Source organism: Takifugu rubripes, chromosome 7 (assembly GCF_901000725.2).
Source record: "Takifugu rubripes chromosome 7, fTakRub1.2, whole genome shotgun sequence".
NCBI classification, from domain to species: Eukaryota; Metazoa; Chordata; class Actinopteri; order Tetraodontiformes; family Tetraodontidae; genus Takifugu; species Takifugu rubripes.
Window position 1 is genome coordinate 15,237,035 of NC_042291.1, and position 24,627 is coordinate 15,261,661.

Here is a 24,627-nt window from a genome sequence, read left to right on the forward strand (position 1 = left end):
TGCTGTTAAATGTTAGACGTCTCCGCCTGTGCTGTTCTGCACCAAGGGTCGAGATTTTGAGTCTTTTAAAGTGGTTTTTAGGGGGGGTTGTGTTCACAAAAACATGCTAGTGAAATCCAAATAATCTGATAAGGAAAATAGACGCTTAAAAAAGCAACAGCCACCACAGTGCAGTTCCTCCAAAATTAAAGTTGTGTAACGATCTGCAAATACTCAATCACTTTTAAAAAAAAAGTATAACCATATTTACAATATCTTTACGTTCAATATCTAGACGTTCTATTTCTTCATGTGTTTTATTTTATTTGTACAGATGTGTTTAATGCATCGGAATGGAATATTTAACAATTAAATTATACATATAATAGCCATGCAGTGCTGCTACATTTAAGAGTTAGGGTAAATGAATGTTACCCTTTATTCTTACCGCAGTATTTCTTAGTTTATTCACATCAAGTTGCTCGAAAAAATATGTAGACAGTATACTGGTACTGTATCTCAAGCAAGTTTATTGTCCTGCAGTTTCGGTCTGTGCCCAGCGGGGGCGCTGTTGTGCAGAAAAAGTTCACCTACACAGAAAACTGAAAGTCTTGAGGCATCCTGAGAATAATATTAACAATATCACGGTATTAATGTGCTCACTATATTGAGACAGGACCTCTAGATCTCGAAGAACACACTAATTTTAAAACGTATAGTTGAATGCTTTATTCTGCATATATAATTGATGATCATGGTTTGATGAACACATCTAAACTGGACCTTTAAATGATATACTATAGTCCTCTTGTCAAGCTCTGTCTTTACTATGTACGCTCTCTCCAGGATCTGTGATGTTGATACGAAGCTTTGTGTTTATATTAGTTATTTATACATGATTTTTCACCACCCATCTCCACTCAATGCTACTCCTATTTCTACTCCTTCCTGCTAATCTCCACATCTGTATGGTCTCATGACTGTAGAGCAGAGCTCTAAAGCTCTACGTGTGGTGGCCTCCGGCTTAATTCACCTGTAATAAAGAGCTTGAAGACGTCTCCAGACGCTGACCTATTAAACTCCAGTTTAACATCACGACAGCCGACAGCGTGTCACCACGTTATAAACATCCTGTGAACGCCGTCGCCAGTGTTTCAGACCAACACTGGCATTTAAACGCGGGAATTTTGCCATTTTTATTTATTTTAACTTAAATGTTAACGATGTGCATGTTATCCAAGTACTCTGAGATCATGGAGTACAAATAAATGCACTCAAATTTGTGGCTTTTCAGGATAAATTAGTTCAGACTCAAAACATATTTGATTAAATGATACATGCAAAGGTTTCTGGCTGTGGTTAGATTACAAAAACTGCTTTAAACGTAATGGTACAACTTACACCAATCGTGTCCACTGCGTAGTTTGACTTATAACAGTAAGATCATTTAGAAATAACAGACATAAGGGATGACCTCCATTCATTGCTTTAGTTTAAATTGAGATAAACTGGTCATGCTGACACAGAAGAAATGTTTTTTTGTATGAACCTTGGTTGCGCCACATTTTTTCCGGGGGCACCTGACATTTTAAAGTCCAAAACGGGCCAATAAGCGTCAATAATTCACTTCTGGTGAGGTTTTCGGATGGACTTAAAGTGTCTGTGTTGATGTCAGAGTCTGATCCTCCTGCTCCATCACCCTGGGCTGTTTCTCTTTGAGCTGGAGAACCATCTGCTGTCTGGCCGCCAACTCCACCTTCGTCAGTGGGACCGGGAAGAGACCAGGATTTAATCAGGCCAATTACTGCGCTGCTGAAATCTAGGTGAGCTGCGTGACGTCGTGCTGCAGGAAGTGAGCCAACACATTGACCTCTGAGAGAAGGGTTAATCGTAAATCAGTCATCTTCTGCTTTTTATCGGGGTTAAGCCCCAATACCAACGCCTCTATGTACCATAGGAATAAACCACATTCAGTCACAAAATGATATTTAGAGTGAAGAAAATGGTTGGAACAAAAGGTGAGATGGGACGTGACAGGAAGAAGAGGTGTGGTCTTCCAAGAAAAGTACCACAAGACCGAAGGAGGGAGGAGAGAGAGGTGTAGAAAAGAGACAGACAATGAAGGAGGGATGTAAAGAGATGAGCTCACCTCTGGAGTAAATCTCTCACTAGGATCAGGACGGAGGTGGAAGGAACAACTACAACAAGTAGTCGGGATACAGGCGACGGGAGGTAAGGATGCTGATTTTAGACAAATAAAAAGATTTCTGTTAATCAGAACATAGAAGAAGACAGAGAGCTGCAAACCGATGTTTATAATGCAGGAAAATGCTTTCAAAGACTGATCATTTCTCTAAACTGATCATATTTAGCTGTATTAAATCCTTTAAAAAAAAAAATAACAAACTTTGTCCTAAAGTGAAGGAAGATGAGCCCTGATGTGTTATCAGGCCCGTTCGATGCTTCCGGAGACGTCGACGTTTATATCCGAGGTAGAAAAACTGTGAAGCTCTCGAAAGACAGGACAAAATGAACATTTTACAATCTGGCTGAAGTTCTGCAGAGGCTGTGGGGATGTGGGGCTGGTCGTGAAAGGGCATTTAATACTGTCACACCCGCTGAAAGGTGGAGTTTGTCTCCCAATATCAGTCAGAACAGCAACCAACGGTGGACGAAGCCTGAAGCGCTACAGGTGCGGGAGAAGCGCGCGGGCCTGTGATGGCGCCGGCGGCCCCGGGTTCGAGCCCCGTCCTCCCCAAAAGCCTCGCGCTTGTTTGCCAACCAAATGTTCTTTAGTTACCGCTCAGAGTGCGGTTGTCTGTTTTGTTTGTTAAATTCAGGACTACTTAAATACTTACCTTGACCATATGGTGCGGGGACAGAGCACGAACCCGGCGTGGATTACCGCGCGCGTACACACGTGAACGCGGCGCACGGGCGCGCGCGTGGCTGGAGAAACCCACTTATCTGCGGCTGAGGCTGCGCCACGAGCGCTTGCAATTAGCTTAATTGAGCGACTTGTGGGAGGTGATAAAGTCCGGGCTAAACTGGGGAGATTGGGTGTGACGCGGCGCCGCGGCGCGACCATCTGTCCGTCCTCTAAGCCTCACAAAGCAGGTAGTCAGAAGCGAGGCGACGCTTAAGCTCCGACAGGTTGTTGCCTGACAACAAATTCTACAGAACACTTTTGTTTTTGTCGTGCTGGCATGGGTTTTTCTCCCATCGCGTCCACTGCGAGCCGCAGGTGGTTGAGCTGCCACATCACGTGTCTGCCATTTCTAAATGCCGACCCCGTATAATGAAGGACACCTTAGAGGCCTGAAAGGGGTCAGGAAGCCCTCGGAGTGTCTGTCAGTCTATCAAAGTCTTCTTCAATGGTTTATCATCCCCAGAGGGTTAATGCTGCTTCCTGTTAGACTGTGTTAGAGCAACAAGGAGATAAACCTGTTTGTATTTGTTCCTCGCAGATGATTGGATGAAGATCTGTGCTCTCGTGCTCCCTGATGTCAACGCTACCGCAGCCAAGTCAGTCCAGTCTTTACTCCATCTGGTCGGCACAAGTTCTGAAGCCAAGCCAAGCTCCTTAGTCCAGCTGGCGGCTCCGTGAATGGACCACATGAGCAACATGCAGCTGCTTCTTCATCCCATCACCTTGTCCCTCCTTTTACTCCTCTTCTCTCCTGCTTCTGCCTCTTTTGGTCCGGACTATGAGCACGGAGGCCATCCACGCTTCGTTTGCTACCCTCTGCCTGTAGACGCCGACCCGGCCTGCTCTCCTGCAGCAGGACCGGGCGCGGGGCCAGGGGGTCCTGGCGGACCGGGTCATCAAAATGCACCACCTTCTGGCTGGTGGGGGGCGAGCGAAGAGGCCAAAGCCACCATTCTCCACCTCAGGGAGAGCCTCGTCCAGCAGAAGGAGATGATCCTGGACCAGAGGGAGACCATCAGGGAGCTGACGGCCAAGCTGCTGGTGTGCGAGGGCCTCGGGCGGGGCGCGGCGCCCCACGACGAGCACCACGGCGCCTCAGCTCACTCTTATCACGCAGGGGCGCCGGTCCATCACGCATACACCGACAACTGGCACTATGGCAACCGGCAAGGTCACCATGGAAACACCAACCTCATACCGGACTCACCCCACTACCCATCCGTGGGGGGGCAGCGATCTGGAGGCCACGGCAGCGACAACCAGGGGACGGACAAACCCGTGGCGCAGGGGGACATCACCTCGTCCCCGGAGCAGATGGAGAGGATGCTGCAGGCGCTGAAGGACAGGCTGGACAACATGCAGGTGAGCAACTTTATCAACAAGAAGACGACGGGATTTAAAGAACAATTGACCGGAAAAAAACAGCTGAGGGATCAAAAAGGCCTATCCTCAAACATTAGCTTGGTCGTCGCTGAGGGCCGTTAATCAAATAACAAAGCCCCAAAGTAGTGTGTGTAGGCTAAGTACGTTAAAAGAACAATCGGTCACTTAATCGCATAAAACCACTATGTTTAAGTCCCTCTGCGTCCCTCAGGGGACACCGTAGAGCACCAACAGGCGCGCGACGTCCGGCGCCCGGAGGAGGACTCGAGGTTATGTTTGGCTGACACATTTCCCAGCTGTTGTTTTGCTCCCTCAGATCGTGATCAGACAGATGTCAGAGCGTGCAGGGCAGTGGGGGGAAGGGGGCAAGGGTCTAACATCAGCACTAATTACCCTGAGCTCCCCTGACAGCCTGATAATCGGGGCACGCACCAGGACAAATCCTGGATTACCTGAGAGGAGGCAGGAAGACGTGCAGACCTTCATCATCACACCGGGATTAGCTGACAATTAAAAAGGGGTTTTAATGGAGGCTGGAAGAGACAAGAGTAACATGAATGTATCCCAAGCTGTGCTTGACCCCCCCCTCCCCTCTGTTTCTCCCACCTCTCAGCAGAAGAGGAACACATCCCTGACTTACTCCAACTCCCTGAAGGAGCTCCTTCAGAGGAAGATCAGCAAGCTGGAGCAGCAGCTGCACCACAGCAACGGCGCCCTGGGCGGGCCGGAGCGCCACGGCGACGACCACATCCACGGGGAGGGCAAAGAGCACCACGACGACCACCGCAGCGATGAGCACGACGGCGAGCACAAGGAGGGCGGCGACGGCGACGACCACGCGGGCCCCCGGGACGACGGCCACGACGACGACCATCACGAGGCGGATGGCGACCACGGGAACGAGGCGGGGGGGCACAGCTTGGTTTCGCACACCGACTACAGAACACCAGGGAAAACTGGTTTCCACTCGAGTAAACTGGACTCGATGCTGGACCAGCTGCACCTGGCAGGTACGCAACCGCGCACGTTTGATATTTGGACCTTCGGACCAGGAACCGACTAACCGGAACGCCGCTTCTTCCCAAGCAGCTTTCAGCAAGAGGAAACCGACGAGTCCCGACGCCTTCCAGGTCAGCTTCCCCATGAGAAGCAACTACATGTACGGGCGCGTGAAGAGGACGCTGCTGCAGGAGATCTTCGCCCTGACCTTGTGCCTGTGGATCCGGCCCGGCGTGGGGCCCGGAATGGGAACGCCGTTTTCCTACTCGGCGCCCGGACAGGCCAACGAGCTGGTGCTCATCGAGTGGGGGAACAACCCCATGGAGCTGCTGGTCAATGACAAGGTGAGGAAGACTAGACTCTGTCCTCGGTCGCTGTCGTGAACATAATTGACCTTTTGACCTTTGTAACCTACCCCCCACACACCAGGCTGTGACGCTCCCCCTGTCTCTGAGCGACGGGAAGTGGCACCATGTCTGCGTGACTTGGTCCACACGCGACGGACAGTGGGAGGCGTACCAGGACGGCGTGCAGAGGGGCGCTGGGAATAACCTTTCCCCCTGGCACCCACTCAAACCTGGAGGTGTCTTCGTCCTGGGGCAGGAGCAGGTAAATGCCCTCAACTACCACCGCTGGTTTTAGCGTTGGACTCCAACCTGACGCTGCTGCGCTCCCTTTTCCTCAGGACACCCTCGGGGGGCGCTTCGACGCCTCGCAGTCGTTCGTGGGCGAGATGTCGGAGGTCCACATGTGGTCGCACGTGCTGACGCCCAGCGACGTCTACAGCCTGGCTTCCTGCGGCAGCCACCTCCAGGGCGACGTCATCGCCTGGTCCGAAGGGGAGGTGGAGCTCCACGGCGGCGTCTCCAGTTACCCCTTTGACCCCTGTCACTGAAAAAAAGCCCCCACGCCACTGGAGGACTCAGGACAGGGTTGAAATCGAACAAGAGGAACTTGTTTTTAGGTTATTTTCAAACATCAAACAGCATCAATGCCTTCGTCTAAACGGCGACGTCTTCTATCGAACAGTCCGATCGGTGTTTCCGGAGACGTAGCTGCGCCCGAGAGAGCGCGTTTGATCCGAAACAGGAGTCTTGTGACATATTGTCATACTGTTACTAGTAGTGAAACTGTGGTGAAGGGGGGTGTGTGTGTGTGTGTGTGTGTGTGTGTGTGTGTGTGTGTGCGCGTGTGTGTGTGTTTAGTTTAAACGATGTGCCGACACCTTTATGAAGGATGTCATTGTGATTAAAGGGTCCACCTGATACAGCTAATTTACCAAAGAAAACGTAGAACTGTGCGATATTTTACAGTTTCAGTAGAAAGACGTGACGCAGTAGTTCAGTTGTTGTATACGTAGGATTATACACCTTTTTTACATGTTGCATCACATTTTGATTGACAGGTTATTGTCAGTTAACTTGATTTAGCTGTTTAAATGGTTTTCGACTCTAAAATACAAGAATCTGGCCTTTTTGTTGTATATAAAGCGCTGAGTCCATGCCAGGTTACCCGTCTACCGTTTCTTTTCTCTTAAACAGGAGCAATAGTTAAATTGTCACGAGTATATTTAAATGATGCAATTTTGGGGAAAAAAAAAAAGTGCAACCAACTCTTTACTTTTTATTTTTACAGTCGTTTACTGGCATAAATGCGTTGTGGTTTGGATTTTGCTACATTTACAGATCCATCTGCACCTCAGTACTTAAAATAAATATAAAATAAACAGGAGGTGGCAGGAGGAGTTCACAGGAATCCGAAACACTCCCGACTGTAGCTTGATCCTTTCAAAATATTGGGTATTTCCCCCACACACACAATGGAAACATTAGTTGTCCCAACAGCCTTTGGCAACTTTGCACTTCAAGAAAACCCAGAGAGCGTACAGAGTCCATGCGATGTGTCGAAGCACAAATATGGAACTGGAGTTCTCTCGCGTCGATGTAGGGGAGCAATCTTGCGTACTAAGGTCTGTTGTGATCACACAAAACACCTCCTTCGGCTTCAGACTACGCGACTCTGGCGTGTGAATAGATGAGGCACAAAACAGTCCATGTTGTTCCAGGAGCGAAGTCGCTCCTGCTGCGCTTCACAGCATTTCTACACTTTCGGGTTCCACCGTTCGTCAGCACGTTGTGCATTGTGTTTGAGTGACCTGTAGGGGGCGCTACAGAGCAGTGTCAGTCAAAGTAACAGCATTTGCTCCAAAATGCCATAAAGTGCAAGAGACAAATATTGGAACTACCACCTAAAAATGCCAATTTAATTCAAAACTATCATAAACACCAGTTTATGAGCAAATCTATCACTGGGACACAAATCTAAACGCACCGCTGATTTATTAATGCAGGATATTTTTCCAATGAATCAAAGCCTCGTTAGTGTTCCTTGTTTGTTATTTTATCTCTCTATGGAATCGTGGAAATTTTCTGCTCAAGTCTGTTAAATGTGTGAGAGAAAGAAGAGACATAAATCAGATGTGTAAACGTATCCTTTCTTATCTTAAGAAACTACAATTACTTTTTAAATTTCTAAAATGAACTTTAAAATCAACAGGGAACACTAACCTTTTTTTTCCCCAAATTAGTGCACTAGCATGATCAGAGACGCCTCAGACGCCTCCGTTTCTCAACATGCAGTTCTACAGTAGCTCGTACAAAAATCGGAGTTTAACAAAAGAATAAATTAAATTTCTATGTATACTGTAAACAAATATGCCAACGCCTATTTACAAAAATAATATACATTATCATGAGCTGCCTTTGTGATCTTCAAAGTCACTGGCGCGGACAGACCCGGTGCTGACGGGCAGCACGTGTGAAAAGATGCTGATGATGGCGGAGGACGAGGCGATCTGTGGCATGCGGACGCTGCTTAAACTCCGTTCTAGGCTCATGCTAAAGAAAACGTACAAAACGCCAAACAACAACTCTTCTGTGGAAACCCGAGCTGGTTTGTCGCCATATCTGAGCAACACTGGTGATAAAACCCGTGACGGGAGAAACAGTACCGGACAGAAGTGGCTCCTTCATACAACGGCCACGGCGTTCGGACGAGTAGCCGGCGCGGTTAGCAGCAACGGGGAAAGCGCACGCCATTTTGTCCTTATGGATTCCAGAAAACTAGCGCCAACTTTAAGTTAGTGTTCCAATCAGCAGTTCACATTTTGTTTAGAATAAGCAAAAATCAGGAAGAGCTTATTTAGGCAGCATCAATAAATATGAAAAAACAGTATGGAAAAAAAAAAAAAAGAGACCATATTCACACTAATGTGTAGAAGAGTTGAAACTAGAGGAGTGTGGTGGTGACAATCATTTCTTTTTTTGGCTTTACTGGCATGTCTGTATAAGTCCACATTCAGTGAGCAGCATGCAAGTTAAATAAATGTGGATAAAAGGGGGAAAACAAGGGTTTGGGAATGACCCACATTAGTGTGACTATGGTCTACGACGTCTTTTCAGGAGAATGTGCGGAGAAAACCGGAGTGACGGTGTGCTCTGACTGTAGTGTGTCTGGTGAACGTTAGTGAAAGGACCGACAGGAAGAGGAGGCGGCGGCGGCGGCGGCGACACCCCGCGGGGGAGCTCTTTACTCTCAGTGTGTCTTTCATGAATCTCGTAAATGGAAAGGCAAGAAATTCAATGAGCAGAGCTTTTGGGAGGTGAGGAAAGAGGAATACCGATGTTCATGGACAGGAAGTATTCTGTGCTGGAAGAAGCTGTGGAATGTGCTGAAGGAAGATTAGGGCTGTTCCTCCTTCTTCTTCAGCGATATACGCTTCTTCCTGGCCGCTAGCATCTCGTAGAAAGGGTCGACGCTGACAGCCGATCTGTACGCGTGACAGATGCACAGAAGTGAGTGGCGCCGCCCGGGAAACGCCCCTGAGCGTGATGGTGGAGCGGCGTTTACATACTTGATGCTGTGGATCCACTCGTCCTTCTCTTCGGGCGTGGGGGCAGAGATGCGATACACCATGTGGTTTCCCTCCACCACTCGCCCATCGGCCTCCGTCTTGCAGGCTTTTATCAGCTGTCCGCGGTTGTTGGGAATGTACAACTCGAAACAGTTCTTGGGAGAAAACGGAGCGCGTTGATCACCGTACATTCTAAATGTTTGACATCTTTTGGCTCAGAAAAATGTCTTACGGGTTTCCTGGGGTCTTCGACCTCACGGATACTCAGGTTTTCCAATGGAATGATACCCCGCGGTTCCTTATCCTGTTAAATTAAAGGATTAAGAGCAACAGTTAATCGCTGTTACCTAGATGATATCCTCAATATGTTGAACAAAGGAATTTTCTATCACAATGCAGAACCAAAGGTCAATAGGCTCGATGTTATCTGGAGATGAATCATTCTACAGCACAACGAGCTGATGGATTGGAGCTGCTTTGGAACCCCGAGCTGATATGACTGATGGAGGTGGACCAGCACTTACTGTGGTGTACTCAAAGTAATAAAGGCAGTTGTCTGTGAGAATAAACCATCGGCGTTTCCAGGTTTTCACACGTCCTCCTGAAACAGCAGAGCGCACCAGAGTTGACAGAGGAGACATTCTATGACTCGGCGTATCAACAGGGAATACTGCTACTGGGCGCTTTATTCACTGTCTCTGGCTCGGTACATACCTCCTGAGAAAAGAAGCAGCAACAACAGCAGCAGAGGAGGATGTGAATCGCAGGGAGGAAGCAGAGAGAGAGAGAGCAGGGGAAGAGAGACAGAGAGGGAGAAGGAAGACAACCATTTTATTAGTAAGTCAGATCAGAGGCCTCGCCATGCAGAGGAAAACCATCAGAATTTTAGTCCACGACGGTGTGAGCCGACAATCCGAGTGACGTAAAGAGAGGCAGCACACGTCAGATACAGGAGGGCAGATTCCCACAGCCTGAGAGAGCATCCACACCCTAATGCTGCTTCCTCTATAAAGGTTTACGATCCTGACATCATCGTTGGGCTCGTGTACCGGCAGCAGCTCCTCAGTATCGCAGGACAACACGCGTCTTACCGAGTTTCAGAAGCCAGCCCTCCCGGTCTGGGTTGAAGAAGGTGTGCGTCAGGTCGTTCCCATCATCCTCGGGGATCTTAAAGGGCTCGTTTTTAATACTCTCGTACAGATTCTGCAAGAAAAGCTCGGATATTAAAAGTAGCTCCCATGACATTAACGTTCGTTTTTATCTACAAAGACAAAGAAGCCGCCATACTCTGAGCAGCTCCTCGGGCAGGTCCCCCCCCTCGTTGATGCCCCGGTTCATGGAGATGAAGCGGTCCACTGCAGGTTTGTCCCTCACGTTTGGATTATGGAGACTCGTGTTCAGCATAATAATGGCGAATGACAGCACGTAACACGTGTCTGCCAACAAACAGGACGGATTTGTTCCAAACACGCACGTTAACAACTCGGGAAACTTTCAGTAGGGTGTAAATCGTGTTAAATGTCGTAAATCACCAGTGCTTTGGAAGACCCCGGGGTTGCAGTGGCAGTACCGCTGAGCAAAAGCCTCCATCATTCTATCGATCTTCTGAGCTTCGCCAGGCAAACGAAAACTCCACAGGAATTGTCTACGATAAAACAGGGCGGTGTTTAGGGGACGTCAACAACAACAAATTAAGGAATGAAGGAACAATCGCTCTGCTGCATATCCATAAGGAGAAGTTAAACGTATCAATCAGCTTCACTAAAATCCTCCCCAGACGTTACCTGAGGGCCTGGACGAGGTTCAGATCTGTGAACTCATGGAGGTCAACGAAAGCCTGAAGAACTTTGATATTGAAATCGTCCCTGTGGGCCAGAAGAAGATACAATAATTTTACTTTGTGACCAAAGGAGGAGGAGAAACGATTCTGAATATATTCTGGGAGCGTGCACCTTTCTCCAAGGTAATCTCCAATGGCAGTCTTGTTGAGCCCTTCGCCTTTGTAGAGGAACTGAGCGATGTCTTCTGGGGTGTGTCTGAGCAGCTCGTTCTCCACCAGAAACACGATGCCCTGCGGAAAACAGACGCCGCCACGGGCATATGGTGAAATACCAGTGGATGGATATTTCATACATAACATACAAAACATACCTTTTTGGGATCCATGTTAAACTTTTTTCTTCCCATTGCCACATGTCGACTTTTCTGCAGCGTTTTGCTGCCGGATATAAAAATAATTAAAGCACACGCAATTAAGTTATCACTTGAGCTGTTTTTTTAAAATATGTTATTATAGTAGTTATTGTTAATATATTCAACTGACTCCCCACAACAGGGCCGATTATGCCGGAACATGAGGTGAAAACATTCTTCACATTTTCTAATTTAAAAGAGTCAGGTGGCCAAAAAGTGACGGCATCAAAACAAAGACATCATGACAAAGAGTTAAAAGACACGTCTCCACGCGCATTGTAACTGATAATTACCTGCCCTCTGTGCTTGCCTCTAGTCCCTCCACCTCCAAAATTGCATCCCGTAATTCCTCTCTGAGCCTCTGGATCTCCTGGAGCAGGACCCCCTTCCTCCTGCGGATGTCCTCCAGCTCTGAACGCTCCTCTGGGCTCAGGTCTACTGGGACTGGAATGAAATAAAATGAATGGCTGCAAAATGGCTGAAAAATCCTAATCCATACAACCTAAGAGTTTGGATTGTGTAGAAGTTTTTTTTATGCATAATTTGTTTGAAGGTGCATAAAATGCATCATCTTCTGAACACACTAGACCATTTAAATAATGTCATATTTGGCTGAGTAACAATGCTCAGCTGAGCAGATGTTCAGGATTCGGGATGCATCCCACATTTAAAACGTTTTTGAGCGTGTTTGGTTAAAAGCTAATGCAACCGACCACAGTGCTGTTGGTTAATATATAAAATGATGATGTGCTCATTTGCATCACATTTTCCTCTGTGAGCACATTTGGCTTGGAGAGGAGCGGCACATGCCGAGTTCACTTTATAGGTTAAACCTTTTAAAATGCCCGTTTCCTGAAGTTGGTGGTGCTGTCGATCATCTATGATGGGAAAGTGTTTTCCCACATGTGCCGACCAGGGCAGGACGATATCAGTCATTTAAATCACGAAGTCGCCTACGACCCATTTTGACACCCAAAAAGCCTCCGAGGGTCCCGGGTTTAGCAAAGTACACCCACCACGCCCACAGCCTGCATTGATTCTACTACGTTGCGCAGACTACAACAGACACGCAGGCAGGAATCAAAAAGGCACCTTCAACGTAAAGAACCTAATCCGAATCCATTTTGGTGTTTGGGTGTTGGACCGGCACTGTGAAGGGTGGTCATTGAGCTCCGAATGCAGAGTGAAGCGATCAATGCCTGGTTTCCAACTGGCTTCGCGAATCCTTCCCTTGGGTATGGTTTACATATGCAGATACCATCTAATATATGGAAACGCGTAGGAACTAGTAACTGAATAACTGAGTCAGACTTGAGCAAATGAACTGAGCCCACAGCATAAGTAGCCACAGTTAGCTAATGGTGGCCTATGCTACCAACGTTACTAAGTCCACTTACTGTAGTCCAGGTCATCCATTTTGGGGGCTTTACTCTTAGGCATAAATATTTCAGATTCGACTGTCATCCAATATCAGAAAATGTGGATATATGTAAAAATATATCCTTCAAATGTAAGGTAAAAACAACTCCCACTATCGACGGACTGGGCCGGGAGACAAAGAAGGTGGCGATACCGGAACTGATGTCAGAGTTTCTGGTAATACATTTCCGGTCACCTGTCTTTTCAAAATAAAATAACTATTTTATGACTAAAAAAGAATGTTTCACAAAGGCTGTGTGGAATTATTCTCTTCACACATTCACCAATACACCATGACGTAAACAGTCGTTGACATTTAATTTAGCTGGTATTCTATGGTCAGTTTAGGTAAAAAAAAAAAAGTGTGGCAAATAGACAAACTTGCCTATTTAAAAAATGATTGTAACAGATTACCTTCTATAACTTGGCTGTGCAGGATATCGTACCACCCAAGGGCGATCTTGGAATCGCACTTCTGCTTGCTTACTTGTTGTTATATACACATTACATAATTACTACTTTGGAAAGAGATTTAATACCCGGTAAACAACTCCGGGATCAGGATTTAATGGTGTGACAGATGGAATCCAAAAATGTGTTCGTGCCAGAAACTGCATTTAAAAGCTTCATCCTAATGGCAAAGCTCCACCAACATCCAGACAATAAGTCTGTTTCAGTGAAGAAAGCAATCCCTAATGGGCTCAAACAACTAAATTTAGACTAAAGATTTGTTGTAGTTACTTACATTTTTGACTATATAATCTGTGAACGTATGCAATTGATCAAGTGTATTTGGATCTCTGGTTGGAAAAACGTGAACTTACAGGTCATAATTTTTTTTAAATCTGACAACCTTTGAAACATTTATTCCAAAAGTTAATTGTGATAAACTGAATATTTTGCTGAAACAAATGCTAAAAAAAAGACAGAAAACAAAGAATTCTTTGTGAGCAAAGGTTTTTACTCCACTTTCAGCAGTCAGGTCAGGTTTGAAGAGCTCGTGATCAAGAGACGGAATATAGAGGCTTAATATACAAAGGCATTAATTTTGATCAGGCATGACGAAGACATACAACATGTTGTATGAAATGAGGTGAAGTTGGCACGATTGTAATGATATGCACATCCTTTGTCCACACCGAGGACAGTATATCAGCAGGTTTTAGCAAAATAATTTCCTTTTTAAGACATTTAAACTTGTTACGTTTTCTTTATAGTGCTGAAATATGAAAGGAATTCTACTGGTCAATTCAGCGGATCCTTTCACAGGATAAGCTCGGCTGGTCCGATTCATCTCCATAAAGAGGCTGATACGATGAAACGAGCTGCTCCAGTTTGTACTCTTCTCACATTGAGTTGAAACTCCGAAGTAATCCATAAATCCTGACTTTCATGCAGAAACAGAGAATTCTAATCTAACTGAATCTATGACTGATAATGTAATGTGATCCACCTGTCGCAGAAGAGATATTTCAAGTGGAATATTAGTACTAGAGCACTTGCTTTCAGACTATAACCTTAAATCCAAGTGAGTTCACATCAGACAAGTCTTTTTTTATTGTTCTAATCTCTCACTATTGCGTTTGCTCACAGAAATAAAGTAATGCTGCAAATGAGTGTGATTTTGAAATGTTATTACAGAAGATTCCGAGAAAACACAGACAACATTGACAACTTCAATATGTAGTGAGGTCTAGTAGTGACAAGGTGCGTCCACTGGCTAAGCAAACTGGCAGATTACCGGTACTTTAAAATGTCAGTTCTGGTCACCGTTCAACGGTGGCCTTGTTCCTAATGTGCTATATAAACAAAACAAAACAGTTGTTAAAGTGCAGGTTTGGCCACATTTTATATCCCATTGATGAAGACTAATGTGCTCAAAGATTACACGAGGAGGGTCAGAAAGTGGACTGAATTCATGTGTTGGACAGATACTTTGATACAGAGAGAAAGGTAACAAAGCTCTGGGTTTCTTATGCAAGTAGAGAAAGGACAAAGGTACACTTGTACTATTCGGTGTCAGATAAGGCAATCAGGGACGGAAGATTTGATATCTACACATTTGGACAGGGCGGGGGCTGGAGATAGATAAACATTGGAATCAGATGTTTGCCAAGCGAATCTGGATATCTCTTTAACTGAATTTATATTTCTTTCTTTTCATTAAAAAGGCAACAATCAAGTAGTGCTTCACTGCATGCTGCATACAGCTATGTATACATCCAACACATGCACTGTCTGCACGAGGAGTTCCATAAACATTCACTCGTTCTTCCCTCTTACCCAAGGCTGTGCAGTGTTCATGCTTCTCAGGCTGCGCATGGCGCCATCCAACAGCTGTGCAATGAGGTGCATTTTTCCTCCATTTTTAAATTCACCATTAATCCCTGCAGTCAGGCTCCAATGGCGCATGGCTCGATGCATTATCCCTTTCATTAAACCGGAGTTTGACCCCTGCCTTAAGACTATAGATGAAATCAGAGATTACATAACGCAGTTGAATGCCGTACGTGTCAATCAGCTCAACCAATCCCTGACTAGAATCTAGTAATCCTCACTCCTGAGTCGCCAACGATGAGACGAGCCATGGAAGGGTGAACCTGGACAGAAGAGACAACGAAAAGGCATCGGCATGAATTCCAGCATCAGCACTCATCAAAACACTGCGTTATTGCAACTTCTATTCCAGAAAGATGATCGGAGAGTCAGAACAGATATCAAGAGGTTTCCCGACCTGTGCCTGAAGCGGTCCATAGGGGACCAGTTCTCCATCCACCGTGAGCGTCCCGCGTGTCGACAGAGGCTGCAGCCTGAAGGCCCTGCAAGTCACATGACTCACATATGGCGAGCTGACGGAGTGATGAGTTCCTCTCTCCATGGCAAAGAAAAGTCTTAGCAGAGTGGCTCTGGAGATCCCCGCCCGCACGAAGGTCAGGTGGATCAGCCCGTCGTCGAATCTGGCTTGGGGTGCAGCATAAAGGTCGGCCCCGAGGTGGGTCTGGTAAAGGGCAAGAACCAGGACAAAGTCACCTTCTATTGTGACCCAGTCCCTGGTGGGAAGGGGTTGGTCAAGAGGCGGCAACAAGTCATCTCTAGGAAGATTTAAAGGCAGGCAGAACGGACGGTTCCTTTGGGGTCCTGCTGGCTCAGCGATGTCAAAGTTAAAGGATGAGGAAGGGGTGCGCAGCGAGGGCGAGGGCGAGGTGGAACCTGGGGTGTTTGGACGGGGAAGGAGGTAGGATGAGGAGTGCGGGGAGGCACAGGAAGGAGAAGATGGGGGCGTAGGAGAGAGAGACAGAGAGAGAGAGGAGAGTTTCGGGGGCAGGGAATTTGAGTGGGAGTGCTGGAGGAGGGAGAGGGGCCTTGGCCGAGAGTTCTGGTTTTGGTCCAGGGACTTGGGCTTGTAAGAGAAGGGAGAGTGACGAAAGGGAGAGGAGATGGTGAGAGCTCGCTCACGAGCCACTTCCAGTGGGTAGGCTTCTTTCTGGTAGTACGTTCCATTCAGGTCCATGTCTTCCACCCCATATGAGGCATTAGAGTCTGGGCAGGTCACCTGCCCGAGTGGCTGGTTGAAGAGGGCACTGCTGATCTGACTCGAAGGGGCTGAATTCTTTCTCAGAGCCTGTCTGACACCCTGAAGTTCATCCTGATAAGGGCTGTCGACCTGCTCATCTGCCTCTTTCCCCATATCAACCTCGCAGCCGTCCCCCGGCTTGTCAGGGGGCAGTGCTCCTTCTTTCCCATCAGACTGGACCCTCCCTCGGCCGTCCTGTCCTCCGTCCTCGTCCTCCTCCTGCGCGTTTCCCTTATTTTCCCTTTCATCCTTGATCACCGCCAACCTTTCTACCCTTTCCATACCGCATTCATCCCTTTCGTTTGACTCGGAACTCGTCCCAGACCTCTCCTCTTCTGCCTCCATCTCCACCTCCCCCTCGCCCTCCTTCTCTCTGTCCTCTGCCAGGCTGCTCGCCCTCACCACACCGGTTCCTCCACCCCGAGCCCTCTCCCTCCTCCTCTCCCTCTCTCTCTGCCGCTCGTCTCTTTCCCACTCTCCTTCACCCCTGCGCAGGCTCCGTTGTTCACTGATGCCCATATCAGAGCATGTTCGATGTATGGGTGGCCGGCAGAAGCCCTCCAGGCCCTCTGTGATGCTTCGGGAGAGGGCCCTCCGGGGCGGAGGTGGCGTGGCATCCGGGGATGAGGTACAGCTGGGGGGCAAGAAGGACAGGCGACCCTTGTAGGATCGGAGGGAAGCTATCCGCACCAGAGTGCCCAGCGTAAAACGAGCCGAGCCCAGTCCGCGATACCTGAAACACAACAATGATTCCAGTATAACAGCCGGCCGGTCGTGAGCGACGATCACGGGCGTAGACACGCAGAGCAAAGGTACCTCTCGCTCTCGATGTCCACATCAGACACGAAACCCCAGGCGACAGAAAGGAAAGAAAACAGTCTTTTGGGTGCTGCGGGATGATTGTTGCTCGATGGAGGAGGGCTGGTTGTCACGGACACAACATCCATCGGACGCACGCCGCCGCGGCAGAGTAAAAAGCAGCAGTTTAGAAGGAGGGACTCCCGAAGGCACATGTCATACCTGACGCAGGGAATAAGAGAAGACAACGAACACTTCTCAAACAGTGTTTCACCACACACAATACAGGACCAAGTTAATTCATTAAATGATAAAAAACACAAAACTCTGGCGGCCAATAATCTAGCTGTTTAGTAATCAGACATTAGAGCTAAATGTATCCGTCTTCAGACGCACCTAAAAACACAGATTACAACAAAAGACAAAAATACAGAGGCATATTACAGAGAATTATCTTTCTCCTTAAATCCCATAAGCAGCACTTTTACACAAAGGGCACGAATGAGGCGTGTTTACCCTGCGTTGTGGTTGATTGAGCCGGCCAGTGCATTGCCAGATCCACAGGGCAGAATACCAACAGGTATCTTTATTGCTTGTTCCCAATCCGGACGCTCCATCAGCCCATTGATCACCTAACATCCACAATAGCGGGTTATCAGATCCCATCAAACGTTACCGTCGTTTCTCAACAATCCTGCGCTCTGCCCACCTCGTGCAGGAGGCCGTCCCCCGAAACAATGACGATGCCGTCCCACTCGGGCAGCGAGATCTCTCGGATCAGCTCTCGGGCGTGGTTCTGCCGCTCTGAGACACCGAATTATTTAGAACGTTACTCAGGAATGTTCTCTACATATCAGCTCGCCTGCCTTTGCGTTACCTGTCTGGATGAGGTTGTAGCTGATGTTGGCCTCCCTGATCATCGGGAGGATCTGGGTCTGACACCACTGCATGGCCTGGCCTCTCCCACTGAAGGGGTTCACCAATAACATGAGTCGCCTGGGACGAGGTAGCAAGCGTCTTGAAAATTCTGGAGCGAAGAGAAACGGGTTTGCAAGAGTAAGAGCTCGCCGCTTCGTCCACAACATTCTGTGTATTCTGTCCACGGGTGAATTAAATGAAATTGTGTTGAGAGTTCATCCTGGTCGTTGTGATCAGTCAACATTTTAAGACACTTCAATTAATATTATGCATTGTTTTAACACCTGTGGTTTACGTAAAGGTTTACAACATCAGGCAAAACTGGTCTGTGCAGAGTCAGCACATTTTTTAGGATGTGTTTATCATACTTTCATTTATATTTATTTCATTCCAAAGCTTTGAACAAATGTAAAATTATAATCTGTTTGGGAGTAAATGGAGTCCAGTGGTTCAGGGAAGATGATGAAATGATAATCCTGGATTACGTAACAAACCACACCACAGTAAATCCACAGGAAAGTCAAATGACCTCAGTTATAATGTCTAAAGAGGACAAAAGGAAAGAACTTTCAGCACGGCTTCCAATAAAACAATAAAAAGAGTTTCTGCATTTTGAACAGCCTTGTTCTGCTACATTTGTGAGGACATCTAAAGGTGCATCATTGACAATTATTATCCCTGCAATAACGATCAGATCCAGAGGCGTCACAGATTAGATTAAAAAAGGAGGAACAAGTAAAGAAATAGGATCATGAAAAAGGTTAGCACGCACACTTAAAGGTGCACAATTAGCGCCCGTACGTGCGCTGGCTGCACTGCTGGGCTGATGAGAGGGAATGAAGGATATAGGCAGCACATAGGAAGGGATGTCAAGCTGCAGCGGCTCCACCCTCTCTGTCTGGGACGGTGTGCACGCAACAGATAAGGTCAAAAACCAAATAAATGTCAGCCGCACATACCCCAGAAATGCTTCACGCTCTGACCGATCTTTCTGCTATCAGAACCCTTCTCCTCAGGAATGTGTGGGGGCACACTGACGTTAAGCTAACTTGGAAGTTACGCAGGAGGGCAGGGCAGCAGGGAGAACTTTTATCCACGTGAACATTAAGCGGTTCACACTTTCATTAAAAACAACAACAAAAAAAAAAGAAGATTTGTGAAGCTGAACGACAACAAAGCCTCAGTGAGGATCTCACCTGTGTCGGCGGTCACGGTCACGTCTCTGAGCAGACACTGCACGGCGGCTGCCCATCGCTCTGCTTCGGTCCTGCTCTCGGCCAGGTAGGCCCTGACCTGCCGGCGCCGAGACACCCCTTTCCGCTTCTTCCCCGGGGGGTACCAGTACAGCACCAACAGTGGGGGCGCAGGGGCCCGGGGGCAGCTGCAACCCACCAGCTCCGCCAAAGGCAGCATGAGGCGGGCTTCCTTCCCCGAGCGGGTCGCCAGACGCTGGATGTGTATGTGGGTGTGGGTGAGGGTCAGCGCATAGTTGGAGGCCAGACTGGGGGTAGGAGAGGCAGCGGGCGATAGCCCCACCTGACCACCGGGGCTGTTGGGGCAGCTGTTGTTGTTACCGCTGCCGCTGCCGTGGGAGCCCCAGCTGGCAAACTGGCTGTGGAGAAGGGCTTCTGCTGTGGAGGGTGAAGACGGTTCCGGTGAGCGCATCTTACCGGCTCAAATGGGTCTAGTGGAGGCAGCCGAAGTCAGTCTCAAGAGCATCTCCAAGACAGCCAATTTGCACTTTGCAATTTTCCCTTTCCAGAGGTTGAAAAGATGAAATTATCACAAAAAAAAGAGGTTCTGTCACTAAATGTAAACTCCTTCCAGTACTTCCAACAATGTTTGGTTGATGATCATTAATCCAGTGAGGACGGAAATTCCCAGTAGAGTTTGATTCCAGTGGATAATCAACACTTCAATGCATCAACAGGCAATAACACTTAAGATATATGTAGCATCATAATGTTCTTCACAAAGATTGCATAAGTTAAAACAAGCGCAACATCAATCAGCCTGTTCCGGTAAAACACAGAGCAGCGTCGCCAAGGTAAAACGAACACTTTAAATAATTCCACAGAGGTGAAGAAATAAAATTCAGTCGACACGTAAGCACAGAAAAGTGTATTCTGTGTGATAAGCACTGCCACAAAGGCCGGCCTTATCGAAACATTTCAGAGTTCAAAGCTTTAAAGTCGCTGAAATGTGAAGGTCAGAACTCTAGACAGTAGCCTGGTTCCTTTTAGTTCCTCCACGCAATCACACGGGCAACATTTGCTTCACCTCTGACCCGGAAAAACACAAAGACAGATAAGATACGGCAAAAAAAAACTCTTAACAGAAAGAAAACAAAAGACACTGAGGGTTGCAGGAGGGTCCTTGGCTCATGTCATGGCTTTAGTGTTTTGGAGACAAGTCTCACGTTCCCTCCCAAAGACAAAGGTCCCTGAACAACGAGAAACAAAAGGAGAAACATTAATGCCGTAGATGCAGATAGAATCTCTAACGAGGACACTTCAGAGCGCGGCAATAAGGCGCAAATATCCCCGACTGTGCGGGAGCAAAGGTGAACGTCACATCGCATCTTGACAGTAGGTGGAACGGCGACGATAAGAGACGGAGATTATCCGTCGAGTGAAGCAACAAAGATGTACCAGGGACTTTTTAACTGAATTGCATCTTTGTGCCGAGTGACTCACTGTCACAATTCCTTAAACGGCACTGCTGACATGCTGGGTTGTGTCCGCCCAAAGGTTGCACGACAGTGAGCACATCTCGTTGATTCACTGGCCGACACAGCTGTTCTGTTCAGGCAGAATTTCAGGGAAAAGGAAGTTCTTTCAGTCAGAATCAAGAACCAGGTTATTAGGAAATTAAAGGATGTTTCGCAGGTTTTAGTCCAGAAACGACGTTAAAAACCGTTTTATTAAGAAATAAAAAAAACTGCCATAAGAAACATTATTAAACAAAAAAGGGGGCTCTACAGAGCAGGTTTGGATATTAGTGGAGATTCAGTAGCATTTATACAAGCCATTAGACTGCGTTTTAGCATTAGAGTCGCCATAAATAGATGGATGACCATTTAGAACCAGGCGTGACTGGACTGCTTCCATGGATGGCTTTATCTTTAATGTTTCAGGGAGTGAGGAAATATTATGCAAGATGTCAATACTTGGCCGATGTCCATTCTTGATAAAGCACACAAAAAGAGACCTAAGTGATGCCCATTGTTGCCCCTCATGTCCTTGAAATTCAGGGCGGGTTCACCCAGAAATAATACCAGCTAAATTTGTCCACCCCGCACACAATGAGGCTGCTGTTGCACGACTTGAAACTATTTCGGGCAGATTTGAGGCACAAAACATTGCAAATCCCTAATGTTTCCCAGGTAAATTGGCACGGGCTTAACCAAAGCACTGACGTACTTATAATGCAAAAATTCCGTTTAGCTATTAAACTTTAACGTCGGCTAACTGCTGACAGGCTGCCAAAACGGGACATTCATTACAGGTAACTGTCCACTCCTGTGCGAGCCTTTATTCAACCCACCTCGATGGACTTCCAGCTTTTATCCAAAGACAGAATTAAGAGTTGCAGGAGTCAGAGGCGAGCAAACACAAGCTAATATTGGGACGACAGGAGCGACTGGGAACTGCTGCGGGACCAGCGCAACATAGCTGCGGTTAGCGGCGGCTACGCGCTCGCCTCTCATCTAAAAAGCTCCGGTTGCAGCATTCTTTCGACCTCGTTGGAGCCGGTTCGTTAATAAACCCCGCTAAACAGCAGCTGTTCCCCCGATAACTTTGCGGGTCCCGTTCAGAGCCCGTCTGCAGCACCACAAGTCAACGCATGCGACGTTAGCGACCAGCGCCAGGATCCCCGCCGCGTCGCGGCGAAGGACGGAAGGGGACGTTTCAGAGACCCTCCGACGCCAGGACGGGACCACGGCGGCAATAACGACTCTCTCAATAAAAGCCACAATACCTCATCTTGTTTCCCCCTCTCACGACGAGCGACTTGCGTGGAAAACGGTGCCGGAAGTGTCCGGGGACGCAGCAGCGGCGGCTGTGAGCGGCGGGGAGGAAACCCAATGGCGATAAGGGAAGCGGCGCAACGCCCACCGACATTCTCCAATCATCGGCAGGACGCAACTTCCTGGCCAGCTCACTTTTCCACCAGCACTGCTGAAACAAAAGAATCCCGACGTCCCGAGTGTTGTGACGCACCTGTTTGCGGGACGACGACGAAAACAAAACGCGACAAAAAAAACACGCTGGAAATTCCTTTCTGCTGAGCCGCAACTGTCATTCCCGTGACGCCATTCCCTAAAGAATGTCAGATTATGTGTCAGCCTTAATAAATACTCCCAACAAACAACCCAGAAGCATGTGTTGAATACAGTCAATCCTTTATTTTTGTCAGATTGCATCAAAAGCGGACTAGTTCTTGTAGCCGCAGCTGGGTCGGCGACCCCGGGCCCTCTCGAACTTCCTGCCCTTGGAGCGGATGTAGGGCCTAGAGGAGAGAATAAATCAGCATTACAACAAAGACAACACGGGGCGCGACGCAGACACACAAAGCATTTTCATTCTGGACAATGTTGCCAGCCCTCATGGAAGCATTTCTGGTCCTCTCATTTAAAAACAGTTGATGAATTGACTTATCACCTTAAAAGGAAAAGATAAATCCGCCCTAAACCCACAACCAGGTTGTGACCTGCCAGGATTCCACCCCAATTCCATAGAAACAGGGTCCAGTTCCAACAACTCAAATGCCGCTCGTCACCACTACGGAATTGCTGACGAACTAATCAACATAAAAATACATTCATGGCTACTCTGGTGGTTATCACCACCCCCCCTCGTTTCCCGTGTCAACCCCAGAGCCTGATGCCAAAGCTGTGCTGAGACGTACTTGGTGTGGCTGTGGGGGGTTCCAGGAGCCTTTCCAAAGTGCCTGTACACCTCTCTGCTTTTACGTGGGCCTGGGGGGACAAAGTCACATCGCAGAGTTAAAGCAGAGCCGACAACTACACAGGATTTAAATGGATGACAAGCACAAATATTGAGTTGTTCAGAAATGTACTGATCTATAAGGGTTTTCTTAGGAGACAGGATTGGGCCAAGCACAGTAGTTAGTGATTTATCTACTTCATCAGTGTGATGAAAACCAGCTCATTTACCTGACAGCAGCACTGTGCCGTGGCCTTTAGGAGAGGCCAGAGCCAGCTGGTCGAAGGTCATCACCTGACCTCCTGCCTTCAGGATCCTGCGGCGAGCGCCGTCAGTGAATCTCAGGGCACAGATCTGTGTGAAATTTCAAAAATAAAAGTAAGTAGCAGAAGCTGAATTACTGAATTACACTGTGGCAAAAGGTTCCAGTCTTACCTTGAGCTTGGGGAGGGTCTGAATCCTGACGTCGTCGGTGATTGTTCCCACGACAACGGCGGTTTTGTTCTCACGGCCAGCCAGCTTCATCTTACGGATCTAATTGCGAAAGAGAGCAAGTACAGAAATTTGAATGCCGGTAAAGAGTCATTCATCTACAGGCAAAGATAGATATTAGACATTACACTTTAAACTATATGAAACCAAGACCATAACAATTAGAACTTACCAGACGGGAGATGGCGATGGGTGGCCTGTTAGTTCTGCTCATGAAGAGCCTCCTCAGGACAACCTTGTTGAAGGGGGCATTAGAGCGACGGGCCAAGAACCTGTACAACTGAACACACCAAAGAGTCACTAAGCAACTTCGTGATGCAAGTATGAAAGCACAAGTGCCACATCAATGATATGAGGGCTTTACCTTGACCAGGAGCCTCAGATAGATATCCTGGCTCTTTGGTTCTTTCCTGTGCACCTTACGGTCCTTGTTGTGTCTGATGTCAATTCCCTGGAAACAAAACAGAAGAAAAATCAGCTTAATTGCCCCCGAGATTTCATCACCACGATGAAGACTTTGGTTAAACGGATTACTCGGTACAAACATTAACATGCACATTTATAGATTGTCTACCTTAAAGTAATCTAAGCAGTTCACTTAATCTTTCTCGTTCTATTGACAAGAAGCAGCATAAGGACCCCAGCACAAGTAGTAACAAGGCAAGAATCAAACATTTACTCCAATCTGGGCCGTATTTTTAAAAGATCTTTTTATAAAACAGACTAAACATGTAATGTTACAGCACAGGCGAGCTCACACGTTGACATTTCCAAGCTAGCTGCTACCTGAAGCACCCAAGCTAACGCGTACAATTAAGCAGAATTTCATTATTCAACAAAGGATTAATTCAAGACGTATAAAATGCACTCGGTAAAATATTCCGCATCCCAAACAACATTAAAAGCTCACTCCTAAGACATTTCAGTGCGTGAAGTGGCTCGGTATAGTTATAGACACCGCCGGCGTTAACATAGAATGTTTTCCTCTACCAAAAACTACAAAATCCTAATTAGAATTTAATTTAAAAGATACGTAGAATCGGTACAGGTTGAGATAAATATGTGGAATGCTTTGATTGAT

At 47.3% G+C, this 24,627-nt stretch overlaps 4 protein-coding genes and 1 long non-coding RNA gene across 12 annotated transcripts in view; 1 reads left to right on the plus strand and 4 right to left on the minus strand.

Moving 5' to 3' along the window:
• Positions 1–1,030: 1,030 nt before the first annotated feature.
• Positions 1,031–2,951, minus strand: LOC105418691 (uncharacterized). Its single transcript, XR_965781.2, has 3 exons — positions 2,838–2,951; positions 2,129–2,220; positions 1,031–1,822 (listed from the first exon to the last, which is right to left on the minus strand). It is a non-coding gene; the product is annotated as an uncharacterized lncRNA (long non-coding RNA).
• On the plus strand, positions 2,057–6,741 carry LOC101078574 (neuronal pentraxin-1). Of its 7 annotated transcripts, none has more exons than XM_029838682.1 (6): positions 2,057–2,211; positions 3,447–4,270; positions 4,905–5,301; positions 5,378–5,634; positions 5,720–5,899; positions 5,976–6,741. In XM_029838682.1, exons 2-6 carry the CDS (start codon positions 3,587–3,589, stop codon positions 6,183–6,185), a joined length of 1,728 nt encoding a protein of 575 aa, XP_029694542.1. In that variant the 5' UTR covers positions 2,057–2,211; positions 3,447–3,586; the 3' UTR covers positions 6,186–6,741. The 7 variants fall into 7 exon arrangements, with proteins under 7 accessions (XP_029694542.1, XP_029694538.1, XP_029694543.1 ...); XM_029838678.1 differs by lacking the exon at positions 2,057–2,211 and adding an exon at positions 2,975–3,096; XM_029838683.1 differs by lacking the exon at positions 2,057–2,211 and adding an exon at positions 3,033–3,132.
• Positions 6,742–6,900: 159 nt separating this feature from the next.
• Positions 6,901–12,983, minus strand: cyth2 (cytohesin 2). Its single transcript, XM_011618806.2, has 12 exons — positions 12,794–12,983; positions 11,690–11,840; positions 11,355–11,421; positions 11,156–11,274; positions 10,988–11,068; positions 10,736–10,848; positions 10,491–10,639; positions 10,295–10,406; positions 9,728–9,804; positions 9,436–9,507; positions 9,204–9,358; positions 6,901–9,119 (listed from the first exon to the last, which is right to left on the minus strand). The coding sequence occupies exons 1-12, from the start codon at positions 12,858–12,860 to the stop codon at positions 9,032–9,034; spliced, it is 1,251 nt and encodes a 416-aa protein (XP_011617108.1). The 5' UTR covers positions 12,861–12,983; the 3' UTR covers positions 6,901–9,031.
• Positions 12,984–13,758: 775 nt separating this feature from the next.
• Positions 13,759–22,218, minus strand: sphk2 (sphingosine kinase 2). 2 transcript variants are annotated; one of them, XM_011618804.2, is made up of 8 exons: positions 22,087–22,218; positions 19,302–20,548; positions 18,065–18,214; positions 17,897–17,991; positions 17,704–17,819; positions 17,206–17,409; positions 15,550–17,122; positions 13,759–15,415 (listed from the first exon to the last, which is right to left on the minus strand). In XM_011618804.2, exons 2-8 carry the CDS (start codon positions 19,768–19,770, stop codon positions 15,353–15,355), a joined length of 2,670 nt encoding a protein of 889 aa, XP_011617106.1. In that variant the 5' UTR covers positions 19,771–20,548; positions 22,087–22,218; the 3' UTR covers positions 13,759–15,352. The 2 variants fall into 2 exon arrangements, with proteins under 2 accessions (XP_011617106.1, XP_029694489.1); XM_029838629.1 differs by lacking the exon at positions 22,087–22,218 and adding an exon at positions 21,652–21,671.
• A 275-nt stretch (positions 22,219–22,493) lies between these two features.
• The window catches only part of rpl18 (ribosomal protein L18), a 2,302-nt gene continuing 168 nt past the window's right edge, over positions 22,494–24,627 (minus strand). Inside the window, exons 2-7 of the mRNA XM_003977612.3 lie at positions 23,911–23,997; positions 23,719–23,826; positions 23,490–23,588; positions 23,285–23,408; positions 23,017–23,086; positions 22,494–22,617 (exon numbers count right to left, since the gene is read on the minus strand). Coding sequence (XP_003977661.3) covers positions 22,542–22,617; positions 23,017–23,086; positions 23,285–23,408; positions 23,490–23,588; positions 23,719–23,826; positions 23,911–23,997 — 564 coding nt within the window. The 3' untranslated portion in view covers positions 22,494–22,541. The remainder of the gene's footprint in view (positions 22,618–23,016; positions 23,087–23,284; positions 23,409–23,489; positions 23,589–23,718; positions 23,827–23,910; positions 23,998–24,627) is intronic.

What these genes read in the sequence shown, in the direction of transcription:
- LOC101078574 (XM_029838682.1), top strand. Translation starts at nt 3,587, where the DNA reads ATGGACCACATGAGCAACATGCAGCTGCTTCTTCATCCCATCACCTTG. An exon ending in GGACCAGCTGCACCTGGCAG is followed by an intron (nt 5,302 to 5,377) that starts GTACGCAACCGC and finishes CTTCTTCCCAAG; the next exon opens with CAGCTTTCAGCAAGAGGAAA. An exon ending in TCGTCCTGGGGCAGGAGCAG is followed by an intron (nt 5,900 to 5,975) that starts GTAAATGCCCTC and finishes CCTTTTCCTCAG; the next exon opens with GACACCCTCGGGGGGCGCTT.
- cyth2 (XM_011618806.2), bottom strand. Translation starts at nt 12,860, where the DNA reads ATGACAGTCGAATCTGAAATATTTATGCCTAAGAGTAAAGCCCCCAAA. An exon ending in GAGGCAAGCACAGAGGGCAG is followed by an intron (nt 11,422 to 11,689) that starts GTAATTATCAGT and finishes TATATCCGGCAG; the next exon opens with CAAAACGCTGCAGAAAAGTC. An exon ending in GAGTGGATCCACAGCATCAA is followed by an intron (nt 9,120 to 9,203) that starts GTATGTAAACGC and finishes TCACGCGTACAG; the next exon opens with ATCGGCTGTCAGCGTCGACC.
- sphk2 (XM_011618804.2), bottom strand. Translation starts at nt 19,770, where the DNA reads ATGCGCTCACCGGAACCGTCTTCACCCTCCACAGCAGAAGCCCTTCTC. An exon ending in CTACAACCTCATCCAGACAG is followed by an intron (nt 17,992 to 18,064) that starts GTAACGCAAAGG and finishes TCGGTGTCTCAG; the next exon opens with AGCGGCAGAACCACGCCCGA. An exon ending in GTGGACATCGAGAGCGAGAG is followed by an intron (nt 17,123 to 17,205) that starts GTACCTTTGCTC and finishes GTTGTGTTTCAG; the next exon opens with GTATCGCGGACTGGGCTCGG.